Source organism: Salmo salar, chromosome 15 (assembly GCF_965601325.2).
Source record: "Salmo salar chromosome 15, fSalSal1, whole genome shotgun sequence".
Classification (NCBI taxonomy): Eukaryota; Metazoa; Chordata; class Actinopteri; order Salmoniformes; family Salmonidae; genus Salmo; species Salmo salar.
This window is the reverse complement of record NC_138305.1, coordinates 68,313,286-68,330,436: the sequence shown is the minus strand read 5'-3', so window position 1 is coordinate 68,330,436 and position 17,151 is coordinate 68,313,286. Positions and strand designations below refer to the sequence as shown.

General features: G+C 41.0%; 1 protein-coding gene across 1 annotated transcript in view; it reads right to left on the bottom strand.

The window, feature by feature from the left end:
• nup210 (nucleoporin 210) overlaps positions 1-13,607 on the bottom strand; it is a 62,704-nt gene extending 49,097 nt beyond the window's left edge. The window contains exons 1-7 of the mRNA XM_014145440.3: positions 12,964-13,607; positions 11,825-11,964; positions 5,732-5,863; positions 4,721-4,817; positions 4,232-4,382; positions 3,477-3,609; positions 3,133-3,291 (exon numbers count right to left, since the gene is read on the bottom strand). Of these exons, the coding sequence (XP_014000915.1) occupies positions 3,133-3,291; positions 3,477-3,609; positions 4,232-4,382; positions 4,721-4,817; positions 5,732-5,863; positions 11,825-11,964; positions 12,964-13,154 (1,003 nt within the window). The 5' untranslated portion in view covers positions 13,155-13,607. The remainder of the gene's footprint in view (positions 1-3,132; positions 3,292-3,476; positions 3,610-4,231; positions 4,383-4,720; positions 4,818-5,731; positions 5,864-11,824; positions 11,965-12,963) is intronic.
• Positions 13,608-17,151: the final 3,544 nt, after the last annotated feature.

Sequence of the window (17,151 nt, the reverse complement as noted above, 5' to 3'; positions counted from 1 at the left end):
ATCAATATTCCTTCCTACAAAGTACACCATTCATGTTACACACCATTGCAAACATTAACCATTACGCAACCCTGTTGATGTGACAAGTGTTGTGACATGATTAGGGCTGTTACGGTGACCGTACTACCAACACACCGGCAGTCACGAGTCATGACCGCAGCCAAATTCCACATGACCGTTGAGTCACATTAACTAGGCTTCTACAAAACTATGCTCTGATGCCACTTATGGTCATTGGTAGCCTACCAAACTTGCTAATGGTCAGTAGTGAGCCCTTTATTGTCCCTCTAATCACTCTGACATCATTGCAAATGCTAGTGCATACGACAGGTGCATGTATGATAATGGCACATTCTAAATCAAAACTAATATCACACATATGTTATTTGGTAAATATAAAGACAAGATTACATTGAGAATAGTCTGATGGATGACAAAATCACTTGTGAATGATGGCCAGCGTGTACAGTCTAAGATACTTTGTCGCTTTTTCCAAATCAGTCCCATGCATCATGTAGCCGAGCCCATAGGCCTACAGTGAGGGAAAAAGTATTTGATCCCCTGCTGATTTTGTACATTTGCACACTGACAAAGAAATGTTCAGTCTATAATTTTAATGGTAGGTTTATTTGAACAGTGAGAGACAGAATAACAACAAAAAAATCCAGAAAAACGCATTTAAAAAATGTTATAAATTGATTTGCATTTTAATGAGGGAAATAAGTATTTGACCCTCTCAATCAGAAAGATTTCTGGCTCCAAGGTGTCTTTTATACAGGTAACAAGCTGAGATTAGGAGCACACTCTTAAAGGGAGTGCAACTGACCTCAGCTTGTTACCTGTTTAAAAGACACCTGTCCACAGAAGCAATCAATCAATCAAATTCCAAACTCTCCACCGTGGCCAAGACCAAAGAGCTCTCCAAGGATTTCAGGGACAAGATTGTAGACCTACACAAGGCTGGAATGGGCTACATGACCATCGCCAAGCAGCTTGGTGAGAAGGTGACAACAGTTGGTGCGATTATTCGCAAATGGAAGAAACACAAAATAACTGTCAATCTCCCTCAGCCTGGGGCTCCGTGCAAGATCTCACCTCGTGGAGTTGCAATGATCATGAGAACGGTGAGGAATCAGCCCAGAACTACACGGGAGGATCTTGTCAATGATCTCAAGGCAGCTGGGACCATAGTCACCAAGAAAACAATTGGTAACACACTACACCATGAAGGACTGAAATCCTGCAGCGCCCGCAAGGTCCCCCTGCTCAAGAAAGCACATATACATGCCCGTCTGAAGTTTGCCAATGAACATCTGAATGATTCAGAGGACAACTGGGTGAAAGTGTTGTGGTCAGATGAGACCAAAATGGAGCTCTTTGGCATCAACTCAACTCGCCGTGTTTGGAGGAGGAGGAATGCTGCCTATGACCCCAAGAACACCATCCCCACCGTCAAACATGGAGGTGGAAAGATTATGCTTTGGGGTGTTTTTCTGATAAGGGGACAGGACAACTTCACCGCATCAAAGGGACGATGGACGGGGTCATGTACCGTCAAATCTTGGGTGAGAACCTCCTTCCCTCAGCCAGGGCATTACAAATGGGTCGTGGCTGGGTATTCCAGCATGACAATGACCCAAAACACACGGCCAAGGCAACAAAGGAGTGGCTCAAGAAGAAGCACATTAAGGTCCTGGAGTGGCCTAGCCAGTCTCCAGACCTTAATCCCATAGAAATCTGTGGAGGGAACTGAAGGTTTGAGTTGCCAAACGTCAGCCTCGAAACCTTAATGACTTGGAGAAGATCTGCAAAGAGTGGGACAAAAATCCCTCCTGAGATGTGTGCAAACCTGGTGGCCAACTACAAGAAACGTCTGACCTCTGTGATTGCTAACAAGGGTTTTGCCACCAAGTACTAAGTCATGTTTTGCAGAGGGGTCAAATACTTATTTCCCTCATTAAAATGCAAATCAATTTATAACATTTTTGACATGCGTTTTTCTGGATTTTTTTGTTATTCTGTCGCTCACTGTTCAAATGAACCTACCATTAAAATTATAGACTGATCATTTCTTTGTCAGTGGGCAAACGTACTAAATCAGCAGGGGATCAAATACTTTTTTCCCCTCACTGTACATGTTTTGAAAAGGTTTGTATCACAATGCCTATAGGCCCAAGACCCCTGGAACACGGTTTGATAGCCCATAGCCTACAGAGCCTAGTGAAACTTGCTCTTATAAGCCCGTCATTGCGCACTCATGTATGAAAACAGAGTTTTGACTGGCCACTATTTAAAACAGGATCCCAGCTTTCTCATGCTGCTATATTTATTGCTCAATTCTTAAAATTAAGCACATTCATCCGCTTTACAACCAGTGTAGCTTACCTGGCATATAAAAAAAAATGAAGTGCTCGTCTTTCATGCAACCTTAGAATGTATTAGAAATCAAAACATATAGCCTAACGTTTGTATCTCAACTAAAGTTGCATTAATAACTCTAAATTAAGCATATAGGAGTACCTGTTTCTTTGTTAACCGCTCAACACAGAATAGCCTCATGTGCACACTCCATCAGAAATCATTAGGGAAAAATATCCTTTCTATTTTATTCATGTTCAATTATATTGTTCCTACTATAAAATAAAATGCCACTGGAATTAAGCTAATATTGTCTGCTAAATTAACTAGTGTAGACCACAGCCATATGGCATAGCCAGACCAGGACCCAACATAAGGATGACTCAGAATATGCTATTCTGTTCTTCTGAAATAGGCTACATTTTCTTCATATCATGTTTCTTTAGACATGCCTAAAATAAATAATGGATTTATTCCGATGGTGTAGTCTATATTAAATGAATTTATTAGAATTTTTTAAATGTAGATGTTCCAAAGGTTCACATCAGTGGCTTGTAGGCTATGCGTGGAAGCCGGAGACGCTAAACGTGTTTATGTTAATGGACAATTATCGTGAGACAGGCAGTTAGTTGTATGACAATCACCAGCTGACAAAATTTCATGACTGCCACAGGCCTAAATGTTGTTGCATAGTTCCCAAATAATGTCATAGCACAGTAGAAGAGTCCAAAATGAATCAAGATCATGTAAAGTGTGATATGTCTTAAAGGATACTCTTATGATCCAGCACCACGTTGATATGTCCCAGGTGCAGGCCATTGACAGTGGAGGTGCTCTGGTCCAGACTAGCCACGGCCAGCTCTTGGTTTCCATCAGGCCCAGCCACACTGTTCTGGAGGTGCAGCTCATACTGGTCACAGGGCATGGATAACTCTGGAACACAACAGAACTAACCTGGGTGACTTCATAAACCTTTACTTCATAAACTTGTAACATGCCACCCTGAGCTGTGATATGAATACCATCTAACCATTCTTGGCACATGTGATTCAATACATCATTTATTGTTATTTTACTTTCATTTATTGTTCATTCACTTTACTCAAATTCAGACCTACCTGTGATCTTTCCCTGTCTGATCTTCTGGACCTTGTATTGGATGGATGTGCCCACCAGCAGGTAGACATCATGTGCAGGGCTCAGTAGAATGTTCTCCAGAATCAGCAGTTTCACCTCTGCTGCACCCACATCCTGTGTGAAGGGTAGATACCATAGTTACGGCACAGCAAACTACACATGCCGTTAGACATGCCGAGAAACCAGACCAAATCGGTTACAGTATGATTCACACGCTAACAATAGCCCCCAACACTCCAAGGCATGTCATTAATTTAATTGTGTCAACTTTGTAATCATATTTCATATCATCACGTACAAAACTACTTCACATTTTTGGTATATAATTGACTGTTGTAAATACACCCTTCAGTGGTACTGTAATCTCTCTGTGTAATGGAATATTACGCCTACCCTATGACTGTGGAGTCTCATTTCAGACGGGTTAGACAGGCTCTACTAGCTGTGACATCACAGATAAGACTGGAGAGGAGACATCACTGTTACGCAAGTCAGATTGTTATTTATAGCCGTCAATGCCCCTGCAGGGCTGCTGCCTGCCACGAGCCGAGACGATGGTAGGAAACTACTTCAACTAAGCTCAAGTTTATACCCCTCTGATGTTCCCTTCCCTCACTTCTACAAAAAAAAAAAAAAATCTGATTTGAGGTCCTTGAGCCAGTATTTAATTATTAACTATACAGTATGATACAGTCTACTTCAAAAACAAGGTAAGAAATTCAGGAAATGTTTAAACCTTATAGAGAGATTCTTGGATTTTGGCCTTGAGCTTAGCGTGGCCCGTTTTCAGTCCTGACACCAAGATGATATCTCCCTGCTTCCCCACTCTCTCCATCTCAGAGATGTAACCAGGGGGGGTGTACGTAGACTCAGAGAATTTAAGAACCCTTGAGGGAGGGAAAGGGATTGGAAAACACATTACATGCCTATTATCGACAGTGACAAATGGACATCTTACAATTAACCTCTACATACAGAGGATAATATATTAGACTTGTGATAAGATTACTTCAGTATAGGATAGGCCTCAGGTTGAGGTCAATTCTGGCACAAGGCAAATCATAACCAATGTATTTAAATAACCTGATAAGTCACAGGTAAGACTGAATTTGCATTCAATTGCCATCCTTAAACCAGTTGTTCTAATGATGTTGTTAACCATCTACTTTACATTCACTCTCACAGGCAGGTTGTTTTCTCCATGATTGAGTGCATGGAAGCGCACCTTAATGAGTTGTAGGAGTCAAGGAATCCATCCATGTCTGCATCTTTCACTATGGTCCAGTCAAACACCAGGCTTGCTAGAGTGCTGAAGGTGTTTCCTGCACAATTGACAATTTGGGGGTGAGAGACGTGGCCAAATACATGCACCCATTGCTTGGGATTAGATTTAACGTACATTGTGCAATTTAAGTTTCAACTTTAAAATATATATATATATATATATATATATATTGTGCGCTTTATATATTACACTGCTACAGGCAAAACATTGTCCTGTGAATTTGTGTTGAAAGGACTTAAATCCCTGTGGACAAGATGGCAAATACAGCACACCACTTTGACTAGTCCCTAAAGGTTGCAGTCCTATAAGCCCAAACACCAATAGTCCTCTTTCAACACGGTATTTCAGCTATTCCATTTGATAGATCTGAGAGTAGTACACATAAAGGCTAAAACAAACAACAAAATGCAGCGCGCCTTAGGGGCCGCCATCAAACGGAATCAGGTTGTGGCTCCAGCTCATTTAACAGAGTTTGTCTGTGCCTGGCCCAAATGGAACCAGTGAGACAGAACAAAGAGACATTTAACCACTGCCTGAGGACAGGGAAGGCCTGCCACGGGGGATCACAATCATCACTACTGGAAAAGTCATTAAACTGGCTAGTCCACACAACAATACTGTGGATCTCTCTATGCATTATACTGAAGCGGATAGCACTTTTAAGTTGTTATTCTATCTGTAGTAAAGCTGTAATTTCTCTACTAAGAACATTGCATTAACATGTTGCATAGCAATTACATTGTAAAAAGTGGAATATCAGGACTTTGTTGCTACAATGGTGATACAATGTTACTAGAGTAAGTACACTGTTAACACATAGGTAGGTATAGAGCAACTTAATGTAAAGTGTTGTGATGACAGCGTACCGTGACGTAAATCTGTGAGCAAAAGAGAACCAATGCTACAAGCTGTCCAATAACGCATAACAGTGTATCCTTGAATACTCCTCACCCTCAGAGTCGAGTGCGTGGATCTTCAGTTCCAGTGGTGAGTCCTCCAGGTGCAGCTCTCTGGTGGTGGACACTATCTGGATCTCACTGATGATGTCCACGATGGCATCACAGCGCAGTACCTGTCCCGTTACTGAGTACAGGAGAAGGGGACAGCCACACACACAGGTAATGCAGCCAGTTATCATCAAACGCACCAACCTTTAGCAATGACTGACACAGTACGAGGTGTACTCAACTCAAGAAAGGAAACATCTGAGGTGCTGCTGTGATTAGCGATGGGCTACATTCAGTATCACTGCACCGTTCTGTACAGTTTCAACATGATTGTTGTTAAAGAAGGTTATAAGAAAGGCATCTGAAAGGGCCTGTGTGTTAGGCACCTCTAATTACAGTCTGTATCACGAATGACTGCCCCATGACAAGCCAATAGCGCTGGAGTAAACATCTGGCTTGCAGTACTATTGCACAATGTGGTAAAGCAGCAGTTTTCATTCCTTTTACTGAGCCCCACAGGGATGCACCTTTTAGATCTAGCCAAGCACTTACAAACCGGATTAAGCTAATAAAGGGAAACGTTTCAACATATACAATACCAGTCAAAAGTTTGGACACACTTACTCATTGAAGGGTTTTATCTTTATTTTTACTTTTTTCTACATTGTAGAATAATAATGAAGACATCAAAACTATGAAATAACACGTGGAGTCATGTAGTAACCAAAAGAAAGTGTTAAACAAATCAAAATATATTTTACTCTTCAAAGTAGCCACCCTTTGCCTTGATGACAGCCTTGCACACTATTGGCAGTCTCTCAACCAGTCATGAGGTAGTCACCTGGAATGGTGTGCCTTGTTAAAAGTTAATTTGTGGAATTTCTTTCCTTCTTCCTTCTCCTTTGATCCAATCAGTTGTGTTGTGACAAGGTAGGGATGGTATACAGAAGACAGCCCTATTTGGTAAAAGACCAAGTCCATACTTTAGCAAGAACAGCTCAAATAAGCAAAGACAAACGACAATCCATCATTGCTTTAAGACATGGTCAGTTACTGCAGAACATTTAAAGAACTGACATTTTGTTCAAGTGCAGTCGCAAAAACCATCAAGCACTAAGATGAAACTGTTCATTAGAGTTAACTGCACCTCAGATTGCAGCCCAAATAAATGCTTCACAGAGCTGAAGTAACAGACATCTCAATATCAACTGTTCAGAGACTGCATAAATCAGGCCTTCATGGTTGAATTGCTGCAAATTAACCACTCCTAAAGGACACCAATAAGAAGAAGAGACTTGCTTGGGCCAAGAAACACGAGTAATGGACATTAGACTGTTGGAAATCTGTCCTTTGGTCTGATGAGTCCAAATGTGAGATTTTTGGTTCTAACCGCTATGTCTTTGTGAGACACAGAGTAGGTGAACGGATGAACTCCGTATGTGTGGTTCCCACCGTGAAGCATGGAGGAGGTGGTGTGATGTGCTTTGCTGGTGACAGTGTCTGTGATTTATTTAGAATTCAAGGCACACTTAACCAGCATGGCTACCACAACGTTCTGCAGCGATATGCCATCCCATCTGGTTTGCGCTGAGTGGGACTATCATTTGTTTTTCAACAGGACAATGACCCAAAACACACCTCCACGCTGTGTAAGGGCTATTTGACCAAGGAGAGCGATGGAGTCCTGCATCAGATTATCTGGCCTCCACAATCACTTGACCTCAACCCAATTGAGATGGATTGGGATGAGTTGGACAGCAGAGTGAAGGGAAAGCAGCCAACAAGTGCTCAGTATATGTGGGAACTCCTTCAAGACTGTTGGAAAAGCATTCCTCATGAAGCTGGTTGAGATAATGCCAAGAGTGTGCAAAGCTGTCATCAAGGCAAGGTTGGCTATTTGAAGAATCTAAAATATATTTGGATTTGTTTATCACTTCTTTTGGTTACTACATGATTCCATGCGTTATTTCATAGTTTTAAAGTCTTCACTATTATTCTACAATGTACAAAATGGTCCAAATAAAGAGAAACCCTTGAATGAGTAGGTGTGTCCAAACTTTTGACTGGTACTGTAGTTCATAGGGTCGATTTAAGCAATACACTGAGTAGATTATCTGGTGATGGCCTATAGGCTAAATCACCTCAACTTCCATGGACCGAAGTATAACAAGTCCTTACCTTGAACCAAGTTCACATACAACCTGTTCATGCAAGTAAAGCACATGTCGGATACAAAATGTCATAACAGACCTAATGGAAACAGCAAATTTGTCGGTAAACTTTCCAAATGTTGACAAAACAAAATACGCTAGCCACGGTGGGATCTTTTCGTCTGTGTAAAATGTATTATGCGAGAAATGGCAGTAGAAATGCTTTCGTGCTAAAACATTGATATAATAACCATTATATCGAAGTAAACTGAGTCACATGATGACATGTGTGCTCTTCATACTATGACAAGGGAATTGATGCAATTTATTAAATTACTGATTAAATAAATGATGATGAACTTCACAGGGTGGTGAAAGTGCAAGGTGATGAGCTTGATGCTTCTTTCCAATAAATATCGAGGGTGTTATTCTGGTGACATAATGATCGATGCTTGGCTGCCATTTGACACATTTTTATAATCTCGCTCTTTTGTCCATAATAATTTCATCATGTACGCTATACCCGCACTGTATCTGTGAGCAGTTGGCTTCAGCGCACATTCCAATACCAGTGGGCACATTCGCTATATAACGCAAACCATCAGTAGAGTTGAAAATGCGATGGAAACCCATTTAACCTTTTCATACACGAGTTCCAAATATCTCTATTATTTTTTTTTCTCCCCAATTTCGTGGTATCCAATTGGTAGTTACAGTCTTGTCTCATCGCTCCAACTCCCGTACGGACTCGGGAGAGGCGAAGGTCGAGAGCCGTGCGTCCTCCGAAACACAACCTAACCAAGCCGCAATGCTTCTTGACACAATGCCCTTTCTTGAAACACCCTACACCTGGTGACAGTGACAGCGTGCCCTGTGCCCGGCACAGGAGTCACTAGTGAGCAATGGGACAAGGACATCCCTGCCAGCCAAGCCTCCCCCTTACTGAACGACGCTGGGCCAATTGTGTGCCGCTCCATGGGTCCCCCGGTCGTAGCCAGCTGCAACAGAGCCTGGACTAACCCAGAATCTCTAGTGGCACAGCTAGCACTGCGATGCAGTGCCTTAGACCACTGCACCACACGGTAGGCCAAGTTCCAAATATCTCTAACGGTCGCCCCAGCATGAGTTGTTTTATGCACACAATGTCAGAATGCACTCACTACTCCAAAATGTGATTATTACACAACAGGACACGAGCTGACTGCTAATTATCTATAGGCTATATTTGAACTTGTCAATTTAAAATTATTGTAATTAAGTTGTATTTTCTAACAGTTTGAATTGAGGTGTGTTCCGCCTCATTAATTCACATAGAAGTAGCCCATTTCAGTGTTACGTACAATTTATGTTTGAGGCTTTACTGAGCCTGACAAACTTCTCTCTGAGGAGAGCTCACGCACTTCACTAATGTTTGCGCAGATCAAGTATGCAGATATTTGCGCAGTCTTGGGCGAATTTGAACATTTTCTGGCTGGTGCTCGCATTGCCCTCGTTTTTTTCCTTACAAATAATAACTTTGGACATGTGTGAGTTCCAATCAAAGTAAGTTCCTTATTTTCTGTATATCGTGTTGTCGTTTCTACTGTAGGTGCATACAGTCCGCATGTATGCATGTATGTATGGAGCATAATGTATTTACAGTTTTATTCACATTTTCAAGTACTGGTGACAAATAATGCATTCCGATTATTGCATAGATTGTAATGGACACCTATGATGTGTGTAAAATACTTTTTTGAAGGTTGTACTGATTATAATGAGCTAATGCTGAGCTATTTGCCAGCTATGTGTGGCGCCATGTTTGTTTACATTATACAATGCATTCTGTCAAAGGTTCACTCATCTTTCGGGTAAACTTCCGGAAGTGAATGAAGGGAAGTGAATGATCGTAGACGACACACCCTCTTCAACATGCATACTATAAAACAGACAACTCATCTTGTCTCCTCTTACTATCTTTGGTTGATGCGAAAAAAACATGCCGGCGCGCACAAACTACCCTTCAGATTACTTTCGATTTCTAGAAAGTGTTTAACTAAATTATTTCGATCAATGGTGAGCTCACCCGTGATGTGATTAATTATAAATAGTAATTGCTATTAGCTAATTCATATTGTAGTTTCTGTCAACTGAGAGTTATAGAAATATGACCGCTTGTGTTAGGTCAATCTTTCCTCAGTTAGAGCTAGGACAAATTTAGCCTACATTTTCCAGTTTGGATGATTGTGTTATGCTGTAGCTACTTCTGTGAATGTCTGAGCATTGCATCCCAAAATAAACAGTTCACATTCTGGACATAACTTTGTAAGGACTGTGTTTGTGCAAAATGTTTGTGAAAAAAAACTATGGCCAGCTCAAATGTTGATTGTTGCGTCAATCGAAACTGGCTGTTCTAAATAAGCGTTCTAATTAGAGGTCGACAGATTATGATTTTAACGCCGATACAGATTATTGGAGGACCAAAAAAAGCCAATACCGATTAATTGGCCGATATATATGTGTCACGACTTCCGCCAAAATCGGCCCCTCTCCTTGTTCGGGGGGCGTTTGGCGGTCGACGTCACCGGCTTACTAGTTACCATCGATCTATGTTTCCCTGTTCGTTTGCTTTTGTCTTAATTATACACACCTGTTTATTATTCCCTGATTATGTTCATTATTTAACCCTCTGGCTTCCCTGTTTGTCTTGTCCGTGATTGTTTCCTGTTTTGTGGTTGTTGGTGTTTCTCCCAACCCTGGATATTTGCTGTGGAAGAAGTTTTATTTATGGTTTTGAGTAAACACGTTTTGTTTGCACTCATCCCTGTGTCCTGCGCCTGACGCCGATACTTCTCCTAATGAAAGCATTAAATATGTAATAATGACAATTACAACAATACTGAATGAACACTTATTAACTTAATATAATACATAGATTTTATTTATTTAGTCTCATAAATAATGAAACATGTTCAATTTGGTTTAAATAATGCAAAAAGTGTTGGAGAAGAAAGTAAAAGTGCAATATGTGCCATGTAAAAAAGCTAACGTTTAAGTTCCTTGCTCAGAACATGACAACATGTAAAGCTGGTGGTTCAATATTCCCAGTTCTTCTATATTCCCAGTTAACCTCACTCGCATCCCACCTGGCCAACATCCAGTGAAATTCAAAAACCGAAATACTCATAAAAATTCTGAAAACATACAAGTGTTATACATAGTTTTAAAAATTAACTTCTTGTGAATCCAACCACGGTGTCAGATTTCAAAAAGGCTTTACGGCGAAAGCATACCATGCGATTATTTGAGAACATCGCCCAGCAGACAAATCATTACAAACAGTAACCAGCCAAGTAGAGTTACACAAGTCAGAAATAGAGATAAAATGAATCACTTACCTTTGATGATCTTCATACGGTTGCACTCAGAAGACATTCATTTACTCAATAAAATGTTAATTTTGTTCGTTAAAGAACTCTTTATATCCAAAAACCTCCGTTTTGTTCGCGAGTTTTCTTCAGTAATCCACAGGCTCAAACGCAGTCACAACAGGCAGACAAAAAAATCAAAATTGTATCCGTAAAGTTCATAGAAACATGTCAAACGATGTTTATATTCAATCCTCAGGTTGTTTTTAGCCTAAATAATCGATAATATTTCAACCGGACAATAACGTCTTCAATATAAAAGACTTATCTGCAGCAAGTCAGAGAATATTCACATGAAACTCTGTCGCCAATTGGATGGAAACACATCTGTGGAGAGATTTGAGAATATCTTATGTGAAAATATGCTATTTCAATACTACCCTCAAGAACTTCCGGATTAGAAGGTAGGCCCATTTCACCTGTTCACATTAGTCTCGTATTATGCTGGATGAAAAGGCCCTCCATGGTTGTTTGACCAAAAGCTTAGACACAATAAAGACACCTTTGCATCTCTCTTCGTCCAACAGGTACTGTACTCACCGACATCCTCAGCCAGTATGATGCTGGTGAGTCTGGAAGGCTGGGTGGAGCGGGCCTGGAGGACGGCTCTCTGGGAACACAGTCTGCTGACGTCAACTTCCACAGCCTCGATGCTGGCCACCTCCGGTCTGGTGGAAGACCTGGAGGTACGAAAGGTATTCAGACACTCTCTGGGGACAATTGAAGTTTATAGATAAATAACCTCTTATTTATTAAAAACTGAAGTGTTTTGCTTTCATCAGGGTGCTATTCAGATTAACCTGATGAAGATAAATCGGTCTAATAACTCACATTTTGCCTAATCTCGGTTAACACAGAACTGAAGTCTTGCCTAATTGGTCAGATGCTCGATTAAGTTTTGGGTCCATAAGTGTTAAGAATAGAGATTGATTGAACAAGGATCCGAAACGAAGAGCTCCACCCGATCTCTTAGAAGTTACAGGCAAATCTGTGCCAAATGTCACATTTTATTACTAAATTCAAAAGATGCTAATGCAAAATCATGGTTTGTCCAAAGCACCGGAACTAATGCTACTCCGCATCTCACATTTCCCAATGTATGACTACAGACCTACGGTACCATTTGTTTACGTAGTCTGTCTACGAGAGATTATATTTTGCCCAAGGACATGTTGGCAGCGGTTATCTATCAAATTAAAGGTTTTGACAGGAAATGTCTCTGATTGATGAGGCACAGGTTCTAAAATGAAAAGCATAAAGTTTATTTCATTTTGCACCGTCTCTATGCACACTCACACTCCAACACACATTTATACTGACTCTGCTCACACACACATACAATCTTTATTACGCTGCTGCTACTTTTTTTTTATCATACACTGGACAGTTTATGGGGGGCATATGGCAGGGCCTGGGCTCATATCCATGTGCATGATCACTGGTATTTTCCAGACAGGGTCATGCCTGTTAGATAATACCCAAGCCAAAACTATTTCTTCCATAAAGATATTGACTTTCTATCAACTAAAAGCATTATTCTGATTTAATATTTAGTTGTATGCCACAGTGCATAGTAATGACCTAGTATGTAAGATGATACATGCGTGGACCAAGCAACACGTTTCCATGGCGGTAATATTCTAGGAAAGGTACCCATCTTTTTAAAGATATTCACTTACCATCTGTAACAGCCTTCAGTTGCCTCCAGCGTGAAGTTTATTCTAGTGCTTCGGGCAAGTGGTAATAAAACTTTGGGGATATTCAACTTTGAGGCACACGTGGTGTAAATTAAACTTGATATCAATAACAAAAACACTGACAGTGACCTCAACGCAAAAACCGCCATTTTTGACAGACAGATAGATAGCATATATTATAATTAAAAAAATAAAAAATAAAATTCAAATTGTTAGAGGTTATAGCCTACTACAGTTCAATAATCGTATCATTTTTTGATCCTCATTTAACATTTCCGACAGTGAGTGATCACCAAGAGGTACACGTTAGATTAAACTAACATTGCTACTTGTAACCATTTATTTCAGCAAATATTCGAACCATTGATAGGCTACTTAGTTTCAATTCCTTACACTAACGGAGAGCCGCGACAGCATGACTATGATCATTTCGCTTGTTCTCCTAAATGTACACGTTCAATTCAAGTTTCCTACAAAGCTCTTAAATAAAATATACAGTAGACTTTCCCCTAACGTCTAAATTAACGATTAAATTAATTTAGACAAAAAATATAATTCACAGGACATGCAGAAATACCCGCCATTACAAATAATTGGAGCTGCAGCGTGCATGCTGGGAGTCAGTTGACGTCATTTACAAAGTCGAAATGTGAGTCTATGATGACGCTTTGTCTTAAAGATGCAGAGGTCCGCTTTTTGCCGGAACCATTTATGCCTAAATATTTTCATGTACATGAGGAGCTCTGCTTTAATTAATAACTCACCAGCATTCCAGCAACACACAGTAGGCAGCCTATCTCTTAGCACCACTTACACACCACTCACATACTAACAACCTACTATTCAGTCACCTATTGTGAAAGACAACTCAGTCAGTGCATTTGATCATGAGGTGAATTATGCATGCTCCTTATAACAGGGACAAATATGTCCAGGTGTGATTGGGACAGGTTACTATATCCCTTGTATAGCCTTTCTCAAGATATGAAACTACTGGTAGTCTGATACATAGAGTCCTACTGATAAAAGCAATTATAGTGTGGTTTCAAAACACTGATTGTAATGTCTGTGTTTCTCTGGGGAGAGGAAACGCTGCTTTGGTCTCTGCTTTGACCCCAGACTGATGAGGATCACTGTATAGCATTAGTTAGTGAGTACTGCACCATTCCTCAATGTGATTGTTGTTCAGGAGGTCAGCAGGTCTAAACAACTCTCAGCAACCCAATTCTTCCTTTAACTACCAGCCGATCTGTCTGAAAGAGAGTGACCCGGCTTTATTTTACTGGTTTGTGGCCCACTGACACCGCCCCCGGTTAGAGGGGAATAAAGCAGCTCAGGAGTTAACACACACAGGGAACTTTAATCAAACACACTGAGGAAGATGAATATGGGATGTACATGGGGATGAAAAGTGGGGAAGGTAGTGGAATGGTAGTGTAGAAGGAAATGAAAGGCAATGAAGATACAGTGAGGGGGAAAAGTATTTGATCCCCTGCTGATTTTGTATGTTTGCCTACTGATCAGTCTATAATTTTAATGGTAGGTTTATTTGAACAGTGAGAGACAGAATAAAAAAAAAAAAATCCAGAAAAATACATGTCAAAAATGTTATACATTGATTTGCATTTTAATGAGGGAAATAAGTATTTGACCCCCTCTCAATCAGAAAGATTTCTGGCTCCCAGGTGTCTTTTATACAGGCAACGAGCTGAGATTAGGAGCACACTCTTAAAGGGAGTGCTCCTAATCTCACCTTGTTACCTGTATAAAAGACACCTGTCCACAGAAGCAATCAATCAGATTCCAAACTCTCCACCATGGCCAAGACCAAAGAGTCCTCCAAGGATGTCAGGGACAAGATTGTAGACCTATACAAGGCTGGAATGGGCTACAAGACCATCACCAAGCAGCTTGGTGAGAAGGTGACAACAGTTGGTGCGATTATTCGCAAATGGAAGAAACACAAAAGAACTGTCAATCTCCCTCGGCCTGGGGCTCCATGCAAGATCTCACCTCGTGGAGTTGCAATGATCATGAGAACGGTGAGGAATCAGCCCAGAACTACACGGGAGGATCTTGTCAATGATCTCAAGGCAGCTGGGACCATAGTCACCAAGAAAACAATTGATAACACACTACGCCGTGTAGGACTGAAATCCATCAGCGCCCGCAAGGTCCCCCTGCTCAAGAAAGCACATATACATGCCCGTCGGAAGTTTGCCAATGAACATCTGAATGATTCAGAGGACAACTGGGTGAAAGTGTTGTGGTCAGATGATACCAAAATGGAGCTCTTTGGCATCAACTCAACTCGCTGTGTTTGGAGGAGGAGGAATGCTGCCTGTGACCCCAAGAACACCATCCCCACCGTCAAACATGGAGGTGGAAACATTATGCTTTGGGGGTGTTTTTCTGCTAAGGGGACAGGACAACTTCACCGCATCAAAGGGACAATGGACGGGGCCATGTACTGTCAGATCTTGGGTGAGAACCTCCTTCCCTCAGCCAGGGCATTACAAATGGGTCGTGGATGGGTATTCCAGCACGACAATGACCCAAAACACACAGCCATGGCAACAAAGGAGTGGCTCAAGAAGAAGCACATTAAGGTCCTGGAGTGGCCTAGCCAGTCTCCAGACCTTAATCCCATAGAAAATCTGAGGAGGGAACTGAAGGTTCGAGTTGCCAAACATCAGCCTCGAAACATTAATGACTTGGAGAAGATCTGCAAAGAGGAGTGGGACAAAATCCCTCCTGAGATGTGTGCAAACCTGGTGGCCAACTACAAGAAACGTCTGACCTCTGTGATTGCCAACAAGGGTTTTGCCACTAAGTACTAAGTCATGTTTTGCAAATCAATTTATAACATTTTTCACATGCATTTTTCTGTATTTTTTTGTCGTTATTCTGTCTCTCACTGTTCAAATAAACCTACCATTAAAATTATAGACTGATCATTTCTTTGTCAGTGGGCAAACGTACAAAATCAGCAGGGGATCAAAAACGTTTTTCCCTCACTGTACAATATTACAAGAGCAGTAATAACAGTTACACATTATGTATCTATTATTACTTTTATTATTATGTGTTTTACTTTTCTATTATTTCTCTATTTCCTTTGTCTCTGCATTGTTCGGAAGGGTCCAAACATAAGCATTTCACTGTTAGTCCACAGCTGTTGTTTACGAAGCATGTGACAAATAAAATTCGATTTTGATTTTTTGATGTTTGGCCCCAACCATTTACAACTAGAGGAGTTGAGTAAATCAGCCGGGAGCATATACTTCAGGATCAAACACAGAACTTTTAGTGCTGCTGGGTTTAAAGCAAGCCGCTGCTCTGTCAGATGTATGGCATAGTATTTTTAAGGTGCACTGAGCACTGTCAAAGTAGATCTTCTTATCCTCAACTGAAAGAATGTGGCCAGTGTGGGCAGTCCATATCTGTTGAAGGCAGCCCTCACTTGAAAAAAGCCCATCTTTTCCCAACAAATATGCATACATTGGCCCAATGTGGGCTAAAATACATTGGGTCGATGTGCCGTTGCTATTTAATAGGAATGTATTTATTTATGCCAATTTTTATTCAATACATAAATTGCATATTTTCCAAGCCCTTAAAGGTATTTAGGGAATGTGATACATTGTATCAGAAATACAACAAAGTTGTTACTATCATACATATATTTTTTACAAGAGAAACTGTTGAGTGTCTTATATGTCACATGCACTTATGTCTTTTTAAAGGCTTCATTGTATTGGTCTGGCTGTGGCTTATCTGTGTTGGGCTGTTGTAGGCTAGCGAGGGCCGGATTACTGAATGGGCACACAATGGGTGGGGTGATTAATTGCAACATTTTCTCATAGCCTCATTACAAAATGTGTAGAATAGCAATAAAAAACTGCTACGTTTTTCAACACAAACTGTCGGTGTCCCAAATGTGGTAGTCCTGCCCTAAGGCTAGCCCATGTTGGGCTGGTGGGGCTTGGTGTAGGCTAGCCCAAGTTGGGCTGGTGTGGGCTAGCCCGTGTTGGGCTGGTGTGGGGAAGCCCATGTTGGGCTGGTGTAAGCTAGCCTTTTTGGGGCTTTTATGGGCTTGGTGTGGGAACCGAATACCCACATGGGTCCAATTGGGTCATGTTTGCTAGGGTCTTGTCATTTTGTACAATC